The sequence below is a fragment of the Tigriopus californicus genome, chromosome 1, assembly GCF_007210705.1.
Source record: "Tigriopus californicus strain San Diego chromosome 1, Tcal_SD_v2.1, whole genome shotgun sequence".
NCBI classification, from domain to species: Eukaryota; Metazoa; Arthropoda; class Copepoda; order Harpacticoida; family Harpacticidae; genus Tigriopus; species Tigriopus californicus.
In genome coordinates, this window is record NC_081440.1 from 11,014,123 (window position 1) to 11,033,644 (window position 19,522).

Below are 19,522 nucleotides of genomic sequence, written 5' to 3' on the forward strand. Positions count from 1 at the left end.
TTTGAAGACAAACGGCCTTTTTCCCCTCGGCGACTGACTGTTCATCTGCCTTTAGCCTCTGCGAGGGACAAGTAAGCCTCCTGTTGTCCTCTCATTCTTGGAGAGGGTGGCGAGTGTCCTCGCTCTTCGCTCCTCGCTTCTTCGTTCGCTTTTGATGCACGCATTCTCACTCACGGCCTTTCTTGTTCCTTGTGAACCTCGTTCGTTCAGCCGGCCTTCTTCTTGGGCTATGAAGGTGGGAGGGAGGAAAGGAAGGAAAGAGGAGGAGAGACGGAAGAGGTGCCTCATTCACAGGCCAGAAAAATTGGGTTGGAGTCGAGTTTGACGAACTGACGTGAGCAACAGTTAGAGAGGTGTCCTTCAGGTATGGGAAGCCACCTTTTATGAGGAAGCCCCGGCAAAAAACTTTATTACCGTGTGAAGAGTGCGATCGTCTCTCGTGCAAAAAGTAGACCGCTTGATTTGTGCTTTGAAAAGTGATATATATGATACTGGTTGCAGATAGTAGGCGACGTGAGGCATCATGTGAACCAATCTTATCGAATCATCCATTGAAATAGCGACCCTTCAATGCAGGCTAAGTTTGATAGCGGATTTTGTAAGAGTGATTTGTTCCAATATTGCTCTTCTTTTGCAACTTGACATTTTCCGTGGGCATCGGGGGCTTTGGGTAGCACAATGTTCCTTGCGATTGAGCATGCGACCTGGGATTAAGGCCAATAAATTCTTGGCCTTTGGAAAATCCCTTGGATTTAAAATTGAAAAGTTGTACTTCGGAGCTCTCGAGGGAATTCTCTTTGGGCCTTAGTTTTTATAGATACAGTATCATGATGTCAATGTAAGACACCGAAAGCTCAAGGAGCAAATAATGTTAGCTTTTTTAAGGTTGACAGTGTCCCTGACCAAACGTCTCAAGGCCATGCCCTTCCTCCGGCAATGATGGGTAATCATAGACACATTTTCTTGCGCTGCTTGATTTGCCCTCATCGCATTGGTCATGTAAGGCCTGACTCCTAACTTACGTTAAAGTTTAAGGCAAAACACTTCATGAAATTCTCTCCCACTCCCTCTGGAAGAAGCATCTTTAGCAAAACTAAACCAACAAAAATACGAGAAAAAACAAAACTGTTGACAAGATCAAATTTCGATCTGAAAAGGAAGGATGGAACAAACCTGAAGGTTATGTTGGAGCCCATTACTCTGAAATGGTTGATTTCGAAATTGAAGAAGGGTCTCACCCTATATGTAACAACTTGTATCCATTCAATGCAAACGAATGAATTTTCTGTAGCTTTGTTCATTTCATTTTCATTCTTCGGATTATGTCGACTAGAAGTTTTGTTGCAATTGACATGTTGCATTGCATATTGAGTCGAATTATGGAACGTCGAATTAGTCGACACGTGCCTGAAAGTCTCTAACCGATCAACAAAACAAACTCGCAGTTTGCATGTTTTTTGTACAAAACAGAGAATGGGTCCTCATTTTCCTATCCTAGAACAAGTTTGCTAGCCTAATTTGCAATGCTGTGCTCAACAAATGCTCAATTTTGTTGGCGTCTTTCCTAAGCCATGAGGGTAAGTCAGGAATTATGTACTAATGTGCTGAACCATAATTAGAGTAGAAACTTGTCACCTGTTGGTTCATCTTATCCCAAGGATCTATCGGGTTTCCAATATTTGAAAGGTCATGCAGCATAAATAATGAAACACATATCGGCTCGTCTGCCAATCCAAGGAACTGACAGGACTCGGAGTATAAAGTTAAACTACACTGTTGGCTTGATTGACCAATGTCCACTTTTATAGCTTCAAATGAGAAAAATGTCACTTGTTCTAATGGACCGATTTTCAAGCACAAGGAGCATACGAACCGAAGATAATTTGTTTATACTTCTCAGTTGCCGACGAACAAAGTGAGCTTGACAACAGTTCTTTCTGGTTCTTGTCGGTAGAAAGTTCCTTTAAATGATAAAATTATAAGTTTCTCCAAAAGTTAGACAGTCTTGCCGTTTTCCCTACTCTGAGCTCTCTGTATGAACCAAGTCATTTGATTAACTACAAAACTTCCCTCTCGTCCAAATTTGGAGGAGCTCTTCACTCAAGCTGAGAGTGTCATTTAAAGGTCCTCAAGTCCTCTCTCTTGCAAGGATACAAGTATGTGCTGAGAAAGCGGACATTGTTTCGGTACATTAACTTATCCTATTTACCTAGTTGATCCAAAACCCCGTGTCTTATCTTCTTCTTCTTCTTCTGCCGTTGCTACAGCGAACATACAGTATGGCCGCCTATCCATTGTAAAGCTCTAGGTGGAGAAAAGACACTCAGGAATCATGGTGGTTTCACTCATTCCACACCGTGAGTGCGATGGGATTTGACCATATGAATATTGGCAAATTTATTAACATGATGCTGGAAATACATTTGCGAATTCTGGGAGTACAAGCGCAATACCTTACTGATCTGGAGTGAGCGATGCTTCTCTCTCTAGAGCTCCAAACTCATGCACGGCCATGTTGAATCTAAAGCTGGCTATTTATTGGCTGTTGTCAGCGGGTCTGAATTATTGACTCGATGATATTTGCAGAGCCCTTTACCCGACTGTTATCCAACCCATTCGAATCCGGATGCATTTGGGGCATATCAAAACAAGATGGCACATCTGTTTGTTTATATGCAAAAGCCATCCCAGGGACTACAACATCTCGCCTTCTGGCTTTGCTTTTCCGGCACGAGGTTCCCTCAAGCACTGGGTTGTCTTGGAGAAAAGCCAAAGCATTCATTCTGGTTGCAAGCAGAGACGATGGAGACCACAGAAACATTTTACTTGTTGGGTTTGCATATCGCACCACCACTGAACGAGCCAGTGAGTGGATAGAAGGGAGTGAGGAAATCGAGTTTCCTTCCGTTTTGTGATGTATTAACACCTCCCGTCTTTTAGGCCTTGCTTTGGAACACTCGGTCGTCTATGGAATACTAAGTGTAACGAACGTGGTTGTACTGAGCTCTCCATTCTTAAACTCTGGTTTGAAGTGGAGGTTTTGGAGCGTTTTTTTCAATCTTCACCGAGTCTGATGCTTCTCTGGAAAGCCAAACAAGATATTTCAGTGGAGATTAAAAAAATCAAATGTTATTTCATAACTTTGCTTTTAAATTAACACGCATTCTTTAATTGATAGTAATATTTGGATGGGCTTTGGAAGATAAAAGTAGGAAATGATGCTACAGATGAAAGCTCTGTGTTTTGTCAAATATTAAAAGGATTTTTCATATCTAGGGATTAAGCATTGGCTAATGCTTAAACAAGAAAGGCTTTGATAAATGAGAGTGCATTTAAAGAATGAGTTGAGTAAGAGTCGGAGAGTAGTTCTGTGGAAAATCCTCCCGGGTTGAGATATTTCTGGCATTGTTACGAGACGATTACTTTATAAAGTTAGGTTTTCAATTAATTTTAAAGTATGGCTTTAAAATAGGGTGGTTGTATAATCCTTGTGATTTGTAGATTTTGGTCAACCATTTAACGACCTTCAGTCGACCTGTGCTTATGTTTTGAGCCGGGTCTGCTTGAAAGTCAGATCCGAAGTTTATTGCATATTTGATGTAAGCTCGAGATTTACAACTGAATACGAAGTGATAAGTGTTGTGACTTTTGGCAGGACCACTTATCACCAGATTTGTTTGTCACGTTCTTGATTGGTATCCATTTGCGTGCTGAAAATTGGCCTTTAGAGACTCAGGTCTGTTCGTTTGTTTGACGGATCGGAATCAATACCTGCCATTCACATCACGGCAAATATCAATGACGTGTGCCAAATTTGCAAAGAAGAACTTTACATTAGTACATTAGTAGATGCTTCGGCACGAACAAGTTTCAACCCAATCTTGGGAAAAAGCTTATGCTCCATTGATTTGGATGGTCTGAAAGGACCTAGAAATCTACGTCCACATTATTAGCAAAGATGATGTGGACCATTTTGAGCTGATTTGGAATTAATAACGCACCTCTTTCTATCTCCATCAATCCCCTGGCTGTCCACAAAGTAGCATTCATAAATTTTGGATGAACTTCCTCGGTGATGATGTGAGGCCTTTCCAGGCTCTGACATTGCTCTCAGTTGGCATTCTATCCGTCAAGTGCTCAACCAAGAAGCACCTTCAAGTTTCTGCAAAAAAGGAGATTCCCGAAGAACCTTCTTCAAGCATGTGTTGATTTAATTCCAACCTGCATTAAAAGTGGGAAATACAGATGCACGCTACTTCATAATGGATCACACCGTCCTTTCTTCATTGACACTTTGGATGCATATTGGTAAAGAAACCTTTCCTGCGCTACAAGCCCCCAGCCTTGAAGGTTACTACGGCATGCTCAGGACAGGTCCGGGTGTGTGTGCGTTTTGTATGTGTTGGGGGGAGAGTGAAATGCTATCCTGTCAAGAGGATCGAGTATCTGACCAGCTAAAAGCTTTCCAAAATAGTCTGCGACATTGTTAGATGAAGTACCTCTTTCCGCATGGTCAAAGGGAAAGATTGGCCTTAGTGCGTTTCGTCAAGGTGGATTAGAACAATATCGGCACTCTTGGAGCATGAATGCCTCGCCGGATCTCGGATGCACTTGTCCTCGACCATTTTTTTCAAAGCAGCACATTCCTCAAGTTCTTTCCCCCTAGTGCAAAATTAGGCCTCCGACATACAGTCAACTGACATTGAAGTGGCATGTACGTGTACAGCCACTCATTGCTTTCTAGTTGGATGGTTGGGGACTTTCTGATGTCCCCTAGGATAGCTTGGAGCACTCAGCCGAGTTTCTCGTCAAAAAGCATCCAGGTGTAGACGAGAGACCACCTTCAATTCAAACAAATGGGACTTCGTTACTTGAAAAACCATGAAAGACGAGTATAGTATGAAGAAAAAGAAGGTCTCTGAAAGCTAGAACCTCAATGTTTTTGCATCTTTAAGCCCGACTATCCTCGTAAGAAAGACCTAATAAACTAATCAAGAATTTCTGGCAAATGGATGTGAACGACGAATGTCCAGAATTATGTAAGGGTATCAATCACCCGTCTACAAATATCTAATAGAAATGGCAGGCATTTCTGTGGTGTTTGACAAATCAAATGGTGCAAGGTGTTTTCACTTAATAACACTATATTGTTTTTAGGCCTTGTTAATCCTTGAACATTATTGGAATACTATTGGGCATTTCGATATCAATACATTGCTGACGTAACTTTGCGCATTTGTCACCGTTAATTTGCATCCTCACGTGCCTGATTTCTAATGGGTAACACTAACCACATGCAATTTGTTAACAGTTCTCTTTAGGAAGCGGAAAAAGTGGCTTTCTGGAGTTCCTTAAAAGTGATAGTGATAAAAAATGAAAAATTGGAAGTAAGTACACGCAATGATGAAAAAGTAAATTAAACAAGCAAAATGACAAGGTATAACGGTTTTGAATAAAAAAACAATTGACGCAACTTTTGATCCATTTTAAAGCGTTTTTTTTCTTGATTACCCACAATCGAAAAGGAATGTGATACCAAAACATTTTTTTACAGCCCCTTAGTCGCCCTGATTTAATGGATTCAAGTCATGTTACAAAAACAAAATCCGCCTATTCCCTTTGGATTTCCTTGTTCCTCCTCTCTTATGTAAAGAGTGCCACAGAGAGTGATTAATCAAAAGATTGTCATTTTTGTGGTCGTAAATTTTACTATCAATGTGTTGTGACAGTTCCTACGATTGACGTCGTTGTAATCCATAAGCTAACGAACAATAGAATGATTTATCCAATCAAAAAGGTCATCACTTCTGACAATTATACCAAACCTTTCGGTTTGGATTTGCTCATCTTTCTCGATATTTGACAAGTTCCTACAAAATAGCCATTGACAAGATCTGATTTTAAGGAAATATCGATAAATCGAACTGACTTACACCAATGTCTAACAAATCGATTAGTCGCCTGATAACAAAATTGATTAGCATCGCTTATTATCCAAATGAAAAAATCATCAAAATTTGTACAAAAAAATGTTAAGAGCCGCGAAAGTCGAAGAATCAGACACATATTGAATAAGAACAATGACTTTGAGATCTCACTTGAAATTCCAACTGATGGCTTTTTGTCAATGGAAGTGTCTCACGATTCCCTATTGTTTCCGATTTGCATTTAATATTGCTCCAATGCTCAACAAGTTAAGCATTTTTTTTCTTGATCTGAAACAAGTGAACTATACCAAAGACTCGCCCATAACTTCTATCGAGTATTTAATCGTCAAGTGATTCGTTCAACTAATTCATCTAGTGTAAAGCAGAGATGAAATGAGGCGGAGTAAGGCCGGAGATAACAGTTGTGGAGTGAAGTCCGCCCCCCAATCGAATAAAGTAACAAAGACCAAGTCTTAATGACATATTGTAAAAGTGATCATCTCTGTCCGTCTCTTTCGTTCGTTCTTCGAGCTCAGAATGACATTGAGCCTTCTCGTTTCTCCGTTTCTGACGTCTGATAGAGGCATCACAAGATATTTGAGCGTCGATATTGCTTCATATCAAAGACATGAGGGTCTCAGGCCTTTTTCTTGGGAGCGAACTAGAGATCGCTTCACTAATTCACTATCCGAACGGAGAGTGAAACAGCAAAGACACATGGAGCTCCTCTCCTCACAACTCTGCTAAATGGACGGAACTAGTAAACACAACACATAGGAACAAACTAAATAGGGGTCGAAAGCCAGACATTCGAAAGACATTCGAACATTTGTAGTCGGTGTGGTCAGAGTAAGATTTGTTAGGTTATTGATTCTTTAAGTGCAGGGTAATCAAGGTTGTTGGGTGTAACGGGTGTGTACGTATGAATTATGGGGATTTACCCCATATCGTTGGTGGGAAGTTAGTTCATCCAAAAAAGAGGCCATTGTGGAAGAGTTCTCGTGACCTTTAGCCAATACTCCTGTGCAACAAAACGAAACTTTTAATCGATTAGAAATAAGTCTGAGTCTATGTATGCATGTTTTCCGTTGGATATCGTATACACCTAGTTTCTTTTTAAACAAGAAAAAGTGTGTCACTGAAAACTTCGCCGGACACTGCAGATGTGTGTTAACTTTTCATAAAGTGATCGCGTCCGTTCCATATACTTCTGGGCATTTTAAGATCTTAGACAAGTTTCCTCCGAACTCTGAAGTGAAACTTTCTCGTTGTGTTGGCATTTGACACGAGAGGTCTAGAAGAGTTAGGCTCGCTTCTTTTAATACGAAGCAGTCCATTTTCCAATCATAATTACTGGAATAGCTTGAAGTCTCTGGCTACTATGCCTCCAAGCAAGTCCTTCCGTGCTTTCAGTCTTGAAGCTCATCTGAGGTCCCATTCTTCCACGTCATTAGTTCAAGTAATGGAATCTGATCTGACACCGTCGAAAGGCCAAGATCAGCATTTTATGACGTGAGCACTTCCACCAAAGGATCAGTTTCAAATGAATATTCAAGCTTGGGTGCTTGCATATTGTAAGTGTGCTAGTAAACGACCCCCTCGTGATCCCTGAAGCTCGGATTGTTTGCACAAGCCAGACAAGCTTGGATTAATTGCCAACCAGTCTGCCTTGTGGAATGATTGGCTTCCAGATAACAGAAGGCAATCAAGCCTGAGTGCAGAATGGAGCGATTGATCGGTTCCTACAGCTCGTACCATGGAGCCATGGTATTTTGTTAGGTCCCCAGTCCCAAATGGAACGAATAGTTGTAGAGAATCACATCCCAGCCAAGCTCAATCCATTGGAATGTCGAGGCCACATCAATCGATTGCCTTTGGAATGGAATCTGCATCATGTGAGGCAGCACAGATCTCAACTTTGGCCAACCAATGGCACTCCGAAAGGAGAGTGATTTACAATTAGCCAGTAATTAGTGATACAAATCGCACTGATTTTTCCTGCCCGTGGGTTAATTGCAATGCATGATTGCACAAAGCGATTGTGACCTGTTTGAAAATGCAGTAGGGAACCTCATTTCATCGCCAAGTGGTGTGGTCTTGTGGGGGATAGATTGGATTTATAGATCCCATTTCGAGAAAGAACATACTACCAAGTACAGGATGTAGATATGCAAGGAATAGAATGGCATATTAAAGGTAATTGAGCTCTGCTCACGGGGAGTCAGTCTATCAATCAACGGAGGTGAGCAAGTGGTTACTCTACATCTAGATTTGTAGATAGACCCCCCCACCCAAAGTTCCCGAGAGAAAGCTGCCCGTCCAGATTTCAAAGCGAACGGGCCCCCAAATCTAATTTCCCATCTTCAAAGATCACTCTATTCAAAGATGAGTTGGCTGAGAAGTTGCAAAAAAACAGACATAGCTCGCTGGATTAGGGATGCATCAGGCTTGATATCCTGTCGTTCCAAGTAGAAACTCAACTCAGGAATGGGAACAATAGGCCACAGATTTGTCCGGAGGTTGGTTGGATCAACCAATGAAATGAGAGAGAGCATTCAAACAAAAGACAAGATACGTCCTTGCAAATTGATTGTCATTCGCAGATTGGTTCACAAATTGAATTCTTCACATGTGTCGTCAGGTTTCCATCCCAGTCTCCACGTGCTCAGTGTTCCGTTTGGGTGTTTTTTGTTTGATGAAGAAAAAGGAACACGAAAGAATGCCTTTGTGTGTGATTTACTGATGCGAAGAGGGGAACCTCAGTCAGAAGAATAAGGCGAGCGAGGACCGACCTTCCTCTCTCCCCCAGAGAGGTTCCAACTTCCAAGGAACAAGCCACAAACAAGAAGTCATTTTCATTAACACCATTCATCCCATGAAAAGAAAAAGCTCCCAATCTCATCAAGACGGATATGCGGTTAGTGGCTAAAAGGCCGTTGACAAGGACCCTTTGGCCTCAAGTTCCTTAGGGGTAAGCCATCATGCCCAATGACGACGAGCACATTGAGTGAGCTACCATAACCATACGAGAACCATGGGGCTCATTGGTTGATCGTGATTGGAACTCGAACGGGTTAAGTGTACCAAGGCATTCAGCCTCCATGCCATAGCCGTCTTGTGGTGCATGGTGTAAACTGAAACTGATTTGGACACGTGGGATGTGGACAAGGATGTCAGCTGACGAATGACGTTTCGGCATCGAAGAGACGAATTGACGTTGCCCGGGAAATTAGAAACGGAAAGAAAATTCTATGGTAAAGGCCGACAATAGAGGACCAAAAAGAGGCAGAAAAGGAAGACATATCAAAGAAGACCGACCTTTCATAGTTGCAGCGTTGGAACATTCCGTCTTTGTTCCTCGGCAAGCAGACGAGTTGATAAGTACAAGGATGAGCGAATCTAGTGCATTTATTGGTCCTCGTCGCAGGTGTTGAATAGAACCAGGAGGTATCCCTGGCTCACTCACCCATCTCCCTTCAAGAACTTGAGAGTAAAGCCTTCAACCTTAATCATCTTGAAGAGAGCATGAAGGGAGACATTCTGGAGATCATTAAGAGCAAATCTGACAGACAGAGAGCGAGAAAAAGAGAGAGACCATCACAAGTTGATAATTCTTGGGCACGAAACTAATTACTCCGTCTTTGGCCCCGGGTTGGAAATAATGCAAACCTGTGCCACCGAGGCTATTTAAGGAAGGAACGGCTGAACACACGAAAGACCAGCCGTTGGTCTTGGTATTGCTCAAGGTCATTAGACCCATTCTGAAGGAATGATTAGATCTCAGTGCACGGCATCCATCATTGGTATTGAACCGAAAGAAGTCCGCGAGTGACTGTGCTCTGTATTTTTAGGGCAGCATCAGTGAAAGGATTATAGAGTGAAACCATCAGCTGTCACATGAGAGACAGCTCTCACCGCCCTTGTCCTTGTCCTTGTCACCATCTTCTTCATCGTTGTCGTTCTCGTGGGTCGTCTGTCGTCTGCGTCCGCGTCCGTCTGCTCGTTCTCCTTTCACAAGATCAAATTTGTTTCTCCCAGACGAGGAAACTACCTCATCATCTGGATCTCTTTTGTGTGGTTGCGGCGAGGACTTCAAATTCATATCATCTGTAGTATCTTGGCTCCCACTCAAACTCATGGTTTGTTCAGTACTTCGTGGAAGCATTCCTCCTCAACAACTCATGAAGAGGAAAAAGAAAAGGCCATCCACTCTCCCACCAAGATTGACGGACTAAATCAGAGGATAGATCAGGATTCAAAAAATGTCCCCTCCACGTGCTTTCAGTTTCTTTTCCTACCAACGTTTCTTACCTTGGCCTCTTTACCCAACGAGTTGCGATTAGACGCCGGAAAATTGTCTTTTTACGACTCCCAAGGATTGGAGAATGATTCCATTCTTAGCTGACATGGAAGCAGCCTCGACGAGGGAAATGGATGCCAATATCACAGGCTCCTTGGGGAGTTTCATGTTGTCCTTGGCCTTGGAATCCAAACTAAGACCTGATTATGACATTTATCGTCATAATCACCAGTTTTACAACTATCATCAACTTCATCATGGACAAGGGGAGGCCTCGGGGCCTCAAGATCCCTACCGAATGCCAAGAGATTTGACCGAAGCCTCCACTGATCACATGATAAGACACGCAGAGAGGTAAGAGACATAAAGGGCACTGATTTCTGGTCGACGACAAAACTGGAATCAAACATTCGTGAGAGGGAACATTTTGGATCAAGTTCGAGGGTAATCGTGCCCGTGCTCCTAGTGCGTAATTAAAGATGAGAAACTTTTGTACCGCTCCATGTCTAGCATTCTAAGTGAGAACGATCAATACTGGGTATTAGGCAGGGATCTCGTGCGCACGTCTATCGTATACATACGGCACAGACTGTTCTTTTAACGAATGGAATGGCTGGCTAAGCATTCTTTAACGTCAGATTCATTCAAGAGTAATCATTTATAGATAAATTTATGCGTTTTCAACCGATCCAAAATCTCCGTCTTTTTATAACCTTTTTGATAGATTTAACCTATTTTGAAAGATAAAAAAAAGTCGAGAACACAATGGAAATAGCATCGATTGAACCATGAATGAGCAGTGTTAATTCAACTTGGCATTTGAGGATGGTTTGGTTGTTTATTCTTGTTTTGATTGAGGAATATATTAAGCCTTCCATCATGCAAGCTTCAAACCCTTTCCCAACAGATATTTCTGCTGCTTGAACAATTTACAATCTGGAATGCGTAATACTCGATTTCACCCCTAAAAAGTATATTTACTTCATTTATCAAAGAGCCGCACGAGAAACTGTAAGAATGAGATTCAGAGTAATAGTAATATGAAATGGTGAGCCACTTTTTGACGCAACGACAGCGGCAAACGGCTTTTTAGATTTAAATCTAACTTCTTTCAAGTAGTTTTGAAAAAGAGAAAGTTTACCCGAGGTACTGAGGGTTTGTGTTAAGTCCACTACCAGCATTGATCAGGATATATAGCTGTATATTGCGGTGTTCAATAGACTGAAACAACACTTAGGTACGGATGAATAAAATACAGGAACCTCATTCATATGAACAAGCCAACTATGTACTTTATGCCATTGCCTATTCAGTGTCCATGCATTTCAAGACCAATAACCAAGATACCGTATTCTAATATTGCCCATAAACGGGCTACCCTGTACATAGTGCACGAAATTAGCTCTTGTACGAACAAAGTCTCTCCTTTTTTCAAGGCCTTCAGGCCTCTCCTCTCCGTTCCTGGGGTGCACTGTCAAAATAAGCGACCAGTCTAAGCGATTCCCCTAAGGAAACCGACACAAAACTTGAGTAAACACCCATGAATTACTAAACCAGTCGGTTGAGTTTCTTTCTTGCTCTTTCTTTAACTTCCTTGCTGAGGCCCCCCTGGGCGCACGACATTCCCAATAGGGCCAGTAAGAGGCAAAATGACTGGATTTGGATGAACTTAGTGCGTGACGACAAGTTTCGCACCCGGTTTCTTTTTTTCTTTTCTTTTGCTTACTTTCGTAGGATTGCGCGCTTTAGGAGTAAATAAAAACTAACCCAATAATCACTCTTCCTCACAAAATGGGTCCAGGTTTCTTTAACACGAGGAAGCACTAAAACTGCCAATGAACGGACCCTTTTCTTCGCAAGTGGTGCAGCGCGTATGTACCGTATATTGGACTTTGAAACATGTAAGTTCTCTCTCAGACGGAAATGTGCCATGGTCCAATGCTCCGGGGTGACATTTCAAGAGCCCTCTTTCATTGACCGTGGCGCCATAAGTTTCCGCCATTTTTGCCAAATGCATTAGCCAAGGGTCATTGACGAGGGATCAGATCGGTGATTGTTCAATCTTTCAGCAAAAATAAAGATTTTTTCTACAGTCTAAGCGCTAACCGTTCATGGCTTACGCCAAACAAAAAAAAACGGTGCGCATTCATCATGTGATTCATTGAAAGCATGATATGGAGACACGTTACAAGGTTTGTCTTCTTTTCCTGATCTGTTTTCCTGGTAAGATCTGCTGCTTGACCATCCTTGAAGTAAATACTGATATTGGGTTTTATATTCAATTCAATGGGACCCTTCCCGAGCGGCTATTCATCTTTCTTGGTGTAAAGACCTTTTTGTGGGCGAACTGTCTGATTAATTGCTTCGTGTCAAGTGCACAAAGGCTATAAGCTGGCCAAGTCGACTGACTAAGTACGTCCAACAAACCTGTGGGAACGAAGTAAGAGAAGAGGAGGAGGAGGAGAAGGAAGAATAAGAGGAAGATGGACGAAGGAACCAAGGCTGGGTTCACGAGAACTTCAAAAAGGACGGTCTTTGCTCTTCTCTTTTCCCTTCTCTCCTGTCTCGTCTCTTGTGGAGTGCCTCTTTTGGTCGGTCTGCTTCGAACGAGTTCGTCTTTACCGACTATAAATTCTTGAAACACTTTTTTCTTTGACTTGGAGTCGAAAGTCAAGTTCTGCTACGATGTGTTAATGGCTCTGAAAGAGCATTGGAATACAATATGACTCAAGTATATACATCTCCATCAATGATACAACTTCAAGTTGTCGCCCATGTCTGTGTGGAATGTATGATTTTATTATTTAGGAATTAGTTCATCTCTCAATGTCACGGAGATCGAACCCGCAGCGACACCAGCTCAAATGTCGTGATGAGGAGGAGTCCCTAATTTGGGTTTGACCTGAAAATGGAATTGCCTTCCAATCGTGGCAATCAAAGGGTCGCTACATTGATGTATGATGCATATTTTCGGGTTTCTAATGACAAACATGTTGACGTTTGTCAGATCGAGGGCCCTACGAATTCGTCGTCACCTTCAATTAGGGAGGAGACCCGTGACAAGGTCCATCGAAGACATATATGTACAACTCTCAAGGGACATCTGTCCTTTTCGTAAATATGTGTTTGTACCATAGCATTGAAGCACCTGAGGAAGACTAACGTCTTATCGAAACTTGACCGTGGGAGAAACACAGTCTGCTTCCCTCGGGGTATTTGGTACACTAGTACTACTCTGATGACACATACTAGGTTGAAGTCGTATACCATCCATGTTTATTATTGAACTTCCAAGTACGACCTCATTTACTGTACGCACTTTCATTCTCTTGGTTTTATAGGAAATTGAACAAACAACGGGAGCGACTCTGCAACACGGCCAAAGGCAGAGAGCTTCCAGAATGTCTCACCACCTCTACCACGTTCCTCTCCTCCACGCCCACGACCTCAACCTCTCTCACTTCTCCTGTGGGCGGAGAGACCTTGGACCAGAATGGGTTCGGCTTGAGCACTCTCTACAACGTGAGCACCACTATGACCATCCCATCGCCGTATTTTCCCAATTGTTCTGAGGAGTTCCTGAATGCCGCCAATAACGCCACTCTTTCAACCGCTTGCAGTAATATCTTTGCCAATGGAGGCTTGGGTGAGTGACCTCATTGTGGTATTATTGTGACACGTTTTAAGTAGTGTCCTAGAACGCATCAGCATCCCGAGGGATCTTGTTAGTCAGGTACTGCGGAAATTTCAGATTCTCCTCAGGCCTCCAAGAATGACGAATAAACGACATACAGATTGTCCAGGGACCACGACGGTCCCAAAATGTAGCTGGAGGCAGTCAGTCCTTTCCGCAATGTGGTAGTTTGGAGAAAACAGTATTGACAACATTGAAGCCTCTTTCCAGCTTGACAGTTTGGTCACAAACCTGGCATAGCTGTTATAGTGGCCTTCTTCGGCCTTGTTTGTTGATTGGACCAATGTTGCTGATTCTGTTCAAAGGTGGACTGTGTTCCTTTGAAAATGGGGTTTGAGTTTGGTACAAATTGAGAGAAGGCTCCCTCCTCCCCCCCCTACTCTTGTCCTTTTTTATCACTGACTCTTCTCCTTTGAAAAACACTAGTATGTTCCCCATTTCAAAAGGGCCTCAAGGTAGTTGAATGCCTTTCTTGGACTTGAACCATACATTCATGTAGAAAGATGGGAAGAGACAGAAGAAGCCTTTGGTAACACCAATGCAAACAAGAGCTGTCATAAGATGGTGATGGTCTACTCTTTTCAGAAACTGCCGGTGCATATCCCTGTGGACCGGAATGTTGGCCAGCTCCATTTGGAACTCTTATGACCATATTCATAGCCGTCAGTCTGGCCATTTGCATTGTCATCACAACATTTGGCAACCTCTTAGTACTGGTCAGTTTTGTGGTGGACCGGCAAATTCGTCAGCCCACGAACTTCTTTATTGGGTCATTGGCACTCACTGATGTTCTCATTGGGACGGTTTCAATGCCTTTTTACACCGTGTAAGTATAACCTACGATTCTTGATGTTGAATGGTTGGTTTGGATTTGCCTGATGACTAAGCAACTCGATCACTTTCAGATACGTCTTGGTTGGTTATTGGCCCGCCGAGCTTGGCCCTATCTTATGTGATCTCTGGCTTTCGGTGGATTACACAGTATGTCTCGTGTCTCAATTCACTGTGCTTCTAATCACTGTCGATCGATTCTGTTCCGTGAAAATTGCCGCCCGCTATCGTGCTTGGAGAACGGGCGGAAAAGTCATGACCATGATCGTGGTGACGTGGATCATTCCAGCAGTTCTGTTTTTCGTGAGCATCTTCGGATGGGAACATTTTATTGGTTACCGAGATCTGCGTGATGGGGAATGTATGGTGCAATTTCTCAAGGACCCCGTGTTTAATACTTCCCTAATAATTGGCTACTATTGGATACCATTGACCATATTATGTGTTCTGTACAGTTTTATATTTGAAGCCGCTTGGACATTGAGTAAAAAGTCTCGGGACAAGGAAAAAGAGCGCCAAAAGTTGTTGGCTTTAGCCAAGAAACCCGCTTCAGGCGCCCATGGAGCATCCAACACGGCCGTTGGAATAGCAGCCGTGGCTATGACGGCCTCTTTGGCAACGTCTAACCCCGGATCGAAGGCAGATTCTTCGGAATCCCATTCCAAGGAAAAAGAGATTGAGCCAGTGGACTCCTCCCAAGGGTCAGATGGTAGATCCCGCTCGAACGGTAATAAACGCTTGCCCCCGCTGTTAGAGGAGGAAACTCCACTATGTGGCCATGTTGCATCGTCATCCGCCTCAGTCCAGCGTCCGCCTTCAATTTCACCCATGCCCATGCCCCCACCCCCATTGCCCTACCAGCAGAAAGACCATGACCAAGAGGGGGTGTCCATGTCGTCCTCGAACGCTAATACCAGCTACCATACCCTTCCCTTGCCGTCAGTAGCTTCGCGACATAGAGCTCAGAGTTTGAATAATAACTGTTTTAACAGCAGGACCCTGGAGGCCAAAAGACGAAAGTACTCATTTCATATGCCTTCAGACATCAGTAGTAGTTCAGACGAACCTCAAATGACCCTGAACCCACTATTTTTACCCGAACCCTTACGTCCACGAGCAGCTTACCTCAAAGCATACGATGACAGCTTCCAGAATAGTGATCAAAACTCCACCCTAACACCCACCCCGGCTGCAACGCCATCACCCAGCGTTTCCCCGCCCTCGACTGTGACACCCACCTTGAGTGGGCGGAAAGGTACCCGGCCATGTTCTCTCAACATCTCTGGGAGTCAAACCTCGATGCAAAGAAAGTCTGCTCATTCTGTGGCCTTTGACGACGATTCTGATGTGCGATTCATGGAGGAGAGCTCAATTGTCCTTCCATCTCCGATCCGCGGTGTCCCCGAGGAGATCTCCAGTAGTGCCAACGAGGATGGGTTTGTACCCGATCCTATGTCACCCCTGTCACCTTTTGATCAAAAGACTTACCTGTACGGACGACCCATCCGAAAATACCAAAAGATTCCGCAAGATGAAATCAAAACCAATTTGCCCCTCCCCATAATGCGGTCTTCTCCGTCGTCCTCGACTCCGAGTCACAATCATGGACTGGCCTCTCACCATGCGCATTATGCCCATCATCATCACTTCCAACAGGACGTTGGTCTTCCCCATTTTCGGGAGCATTCGAACCATTGCAGCCAGGACGGTCCACAATCGCTTGCGGGCTCAGGGTCAGATTATCAATCGTCCACGGGAGATGAAACCACCTCCTCGGAATCGGACTGCGGGGAATGTTGTGCTGGTCATGCGCCCTACCCCTTCCCACCTCTCAATCCATCCGGAGCTACTTCAACAGTGTCAAAGAGCACACAAATCTCTCCCACATCGGTGCTGGAGATGTACGCAGCTGCCAATGGTCAAAGGGTGGCCGGGGATACGCTCACGAGTAATACTTCCTCCACCGCCAAAAAGCTTTCATTTCAATTAACAAATAATAATCACCACGTCCATCACCACCACCATCACCACCAAAGATGCTTCGACGAGACGTCCGAGAGCGGTACCGACAAGGGCGTTCAGACACCCTCTTACGAGGGTCCACCGCCCCCTTTTCTGTTAGAAAGAACTTGGCATTGCAACGCTACTAAGGCCATTTCGGCCCTGGCCGATAGTCCAACCCCTAGAACCAATGGGTATTCCTCCAATGCTAATCATCGTCCTTGTGCTGCTCCCACCGCTTTAAATGTTAGCTTTCAGAAACCCGAACGGATCATCCTTCCATCTCCTCCCAAGGTCATCCCACCCAAGCCTCCCATTAGAAGTGAGACTACCAACATATCCACCGTTCTTCCCGCAGATTCCCTCCAAGGGTCATCATCGACGACCATTCCGATGAAATCTTTAGCCACCCTTAAGGCGAACGGAGATGCCACCAATGAAATTGAGCGCGCTTCCACGGTCAACGAGGACGACCCCTCCTCGGCCACTTGCCGGGACTTCAACAACGATGACTCGTCCATTAGTGGTTCCAAGAAGGATATCATGCGGAAGATTGGGAAGCGGATCCGATTCAGGAAACGTAAAAAGGACAAGCTAAAGACCGAGAATCGAGCTCGGAAGGCTTTGAGGACGATCTCTATCATTTTGGGTGCATTTGTGGCTTGTTGGACACCGTACCATATCTTGGCAATCATTGCTAGTTTCCGACCCGAGGCCGTCAATGTCCATCTGTACATGTTCTCCTACTTTCTTTGCTACGCCAATAGCCCCATTAATCCGTTCTGCTATGCAGCTTCGAATCAACAATTCAAAAATGCTTTCAAAAGAATCATGAGAGGCGATCTCTCCATGAAGTGATCGCTCCCGGAAATAGGATCCACCACTTCTGATGGCGAGCGACATTGGTCGTTGGCAAAAAGAGCCATGGCCCGTAAGTAAGCAAGCAGGCCTTTCTGCTTTCATATATGTCAGAACTTGAGTGTTTTATAGTCACGAGTAAATTCAGTGATTGTTGGTTTTTTTTTTCGCATGAGACTGGCAAATGAATACTTGAATCCACATTATCTTTATATTGTGCAAAGTTTCGTTTCAATTGACCTTCAGTCTCCTGAGATTTTTGTCTCGTGTCAAGATATGTAGACTTTCTGTTTCTTCCTTGATATCTGTACATTGATACCACAAGTTCACAAATGAGCGGGTGATGATGTTCAAGTGAGGATTTAACATTTACAAATGTCAAAAACATTGATTCTTTGCTTGATCCTTGTACCATTCAAAATAAACAACCATTCTCTAGCTGATTTTTCATTTATTGTTTGCGACCAGGTTTTCGTGTGTGATGTCAACGTACGTACAAAGAAATTTTATCTGTATTTCGGAAAATATGAGGATTATATTCTTTTGCCGACCTAGGTCTGCTGCTCTTTGGAACTCAGGATGGGATTGACGTGAGTTGGCAAGAGAAAGGAATCGTGGTTTCAGTCTAATCTGAATTTGATTTTATGAGTTCAGGCATTTTTCCACAAGGAACCTTTCTGTAATGCCCTTTAGGTAAAAGCCCTTGAAGACACCAATGTACGCTACTGAACACTAAAAGCCCTGAAAATAGACAAAGTCATCAAGGTTAGTTTGCAACACAGGTCCATATCGTATTAAAGTGTAAACTTTGAATATTCATTGCCCATAACGTGTGTAACGAATCTCAGATTTCAGGCTGCGGGGGAAAATGCGAAAAGCAAAAAGGTGATAGAGGCGATTGAAAGTCTGGATATGTTTTGACGCATTGAAAATGTCAGCTCTAATGGATTTTATATCTAAATACAGAGATTGAATCATTTTGGAGAAGAAGAAGAAATGTTATCATCTGTGAAAAAAAGGCATATGTTAAAATTTCGTTGAAAATGTCGAAATATGATAAGTTATGAGTTTAGATGAACGTTAAAAAAACGACAAATATGTGAAAAAATAGTCCCTGTACAAAAGCATTCATCCCCGGAACTGTTCAATTTTTGTATTGGCTTATTTTTCGGCGAAGTTATCATTTATTTCACATCGAAACATGTTCACCCATAGTGACTGATTGATAACAGTAGTTCAAGATTATGCTCTAAATGAAAATAATTTTATTTGTCCCTGTACTTTTCTATTTTTGAATTGGCTTAGTTCTAAATCACACGATATGATTCATTGAATTTAATTATTCTAAAAAAGCTTAAATTTTGTGTTTTTCATGAGTACCATGTTATGAAAGGTTCAATCTCTTGTCCCTGTCTTTGTAATGGTCAAATTATAAGGTTGCATGAAAAACGGTGAAATAAGTTCCGTTGATTTGATTTTCCCCAAGGCGCTGGTAATTTCTTTATTGACTCGGATTTTGTCGTACCCTCATCGTTACTAACGAGATCAAGAAGCTTTAGAACATTTTCATGGTTCATGGCAACCTTTCCTTTTCAGTCATAACGAAGCCATTGAGATAAAGCCGTAGATTTACATTTCCAATTCTCGTGTTTGTGTTTTATGCATACTATCAAGCTCAAAAAATTAATACATCAGCTTTCGTAGTCTTCGTATCGCTCGTTCAAACACGTTTTATTGAAAGCAACTTAGCCATGCAGTAGTTCATACATGATCTACTATTTGCTTGGACTGGAAACGGCACAAAGCCCCTTTAGAGCCCGTCAGGCTCAGGCACAGAGGAAGGTTTCACTTTTCTTATTTATGGTCCATTGAATGCAATAGAATCCATAATTCAAATCCGCCTTTTCAATA

At 43.0% G+C, this 19,522-nt stretch overlaps 1 protein-coding gene and 1 long non-coding RNA gene across 3 annotated transcripts; one reads left to right on the forward strand and one right to left on the reverse strand.

Annotated features, from left to right (window-relative positions):
• The first annotated feature begins 335 nt into the window (after positions 1-335).
• LOC131882278 (uncharacterized) lies at positions 336-18,049 on the forward strand. 2 transcript variants are annotated; one of them, XM_059229387.1, is made up of 5 exons: positions 336-513; positions 8,569-10,581; positions 13,569-13,873; positions 14,507-14,747; positions 14,827-18,049. In XM_059229387.1, the coding sequence occupies exons 2-5, from the start codon at positions 10,313-10,315 to the stop codon at positions 17,609-17,611; spliced, it is 3,600 nt and encodes a 1,199-aa protein (XP_059085370.1). In that variant the 5' UTR covers positions 336-513; positions 8,569-10,312; the 3' UTR covers positions 17,612-18,049. The 2 variants fall into 2 exon arrangements, with proteins under 2 accessions (XP_059085370.1, XP_059085363.1); XM_059229380.1 differs by lacking the exon at positions 336-513 and having other exon boundaries at positions 8,481-10,581.
• LOC131882307 (uncharacterized) lies at positions 2,383-5,007 on the reverse strand. Its single transcript, XR_009373477.1, has 2 exons — positions 4,002-5,007; positions 2,383-3,081 (listed from the first exon to the last, which is right to left on the reverse strand). It is a non-coding gene; the product is annotated as an uncharacterized LOC131882307 (long non-coding RNA).
• Positions 18,050-19,522: the final 1,473 nt, after the last annotated feature.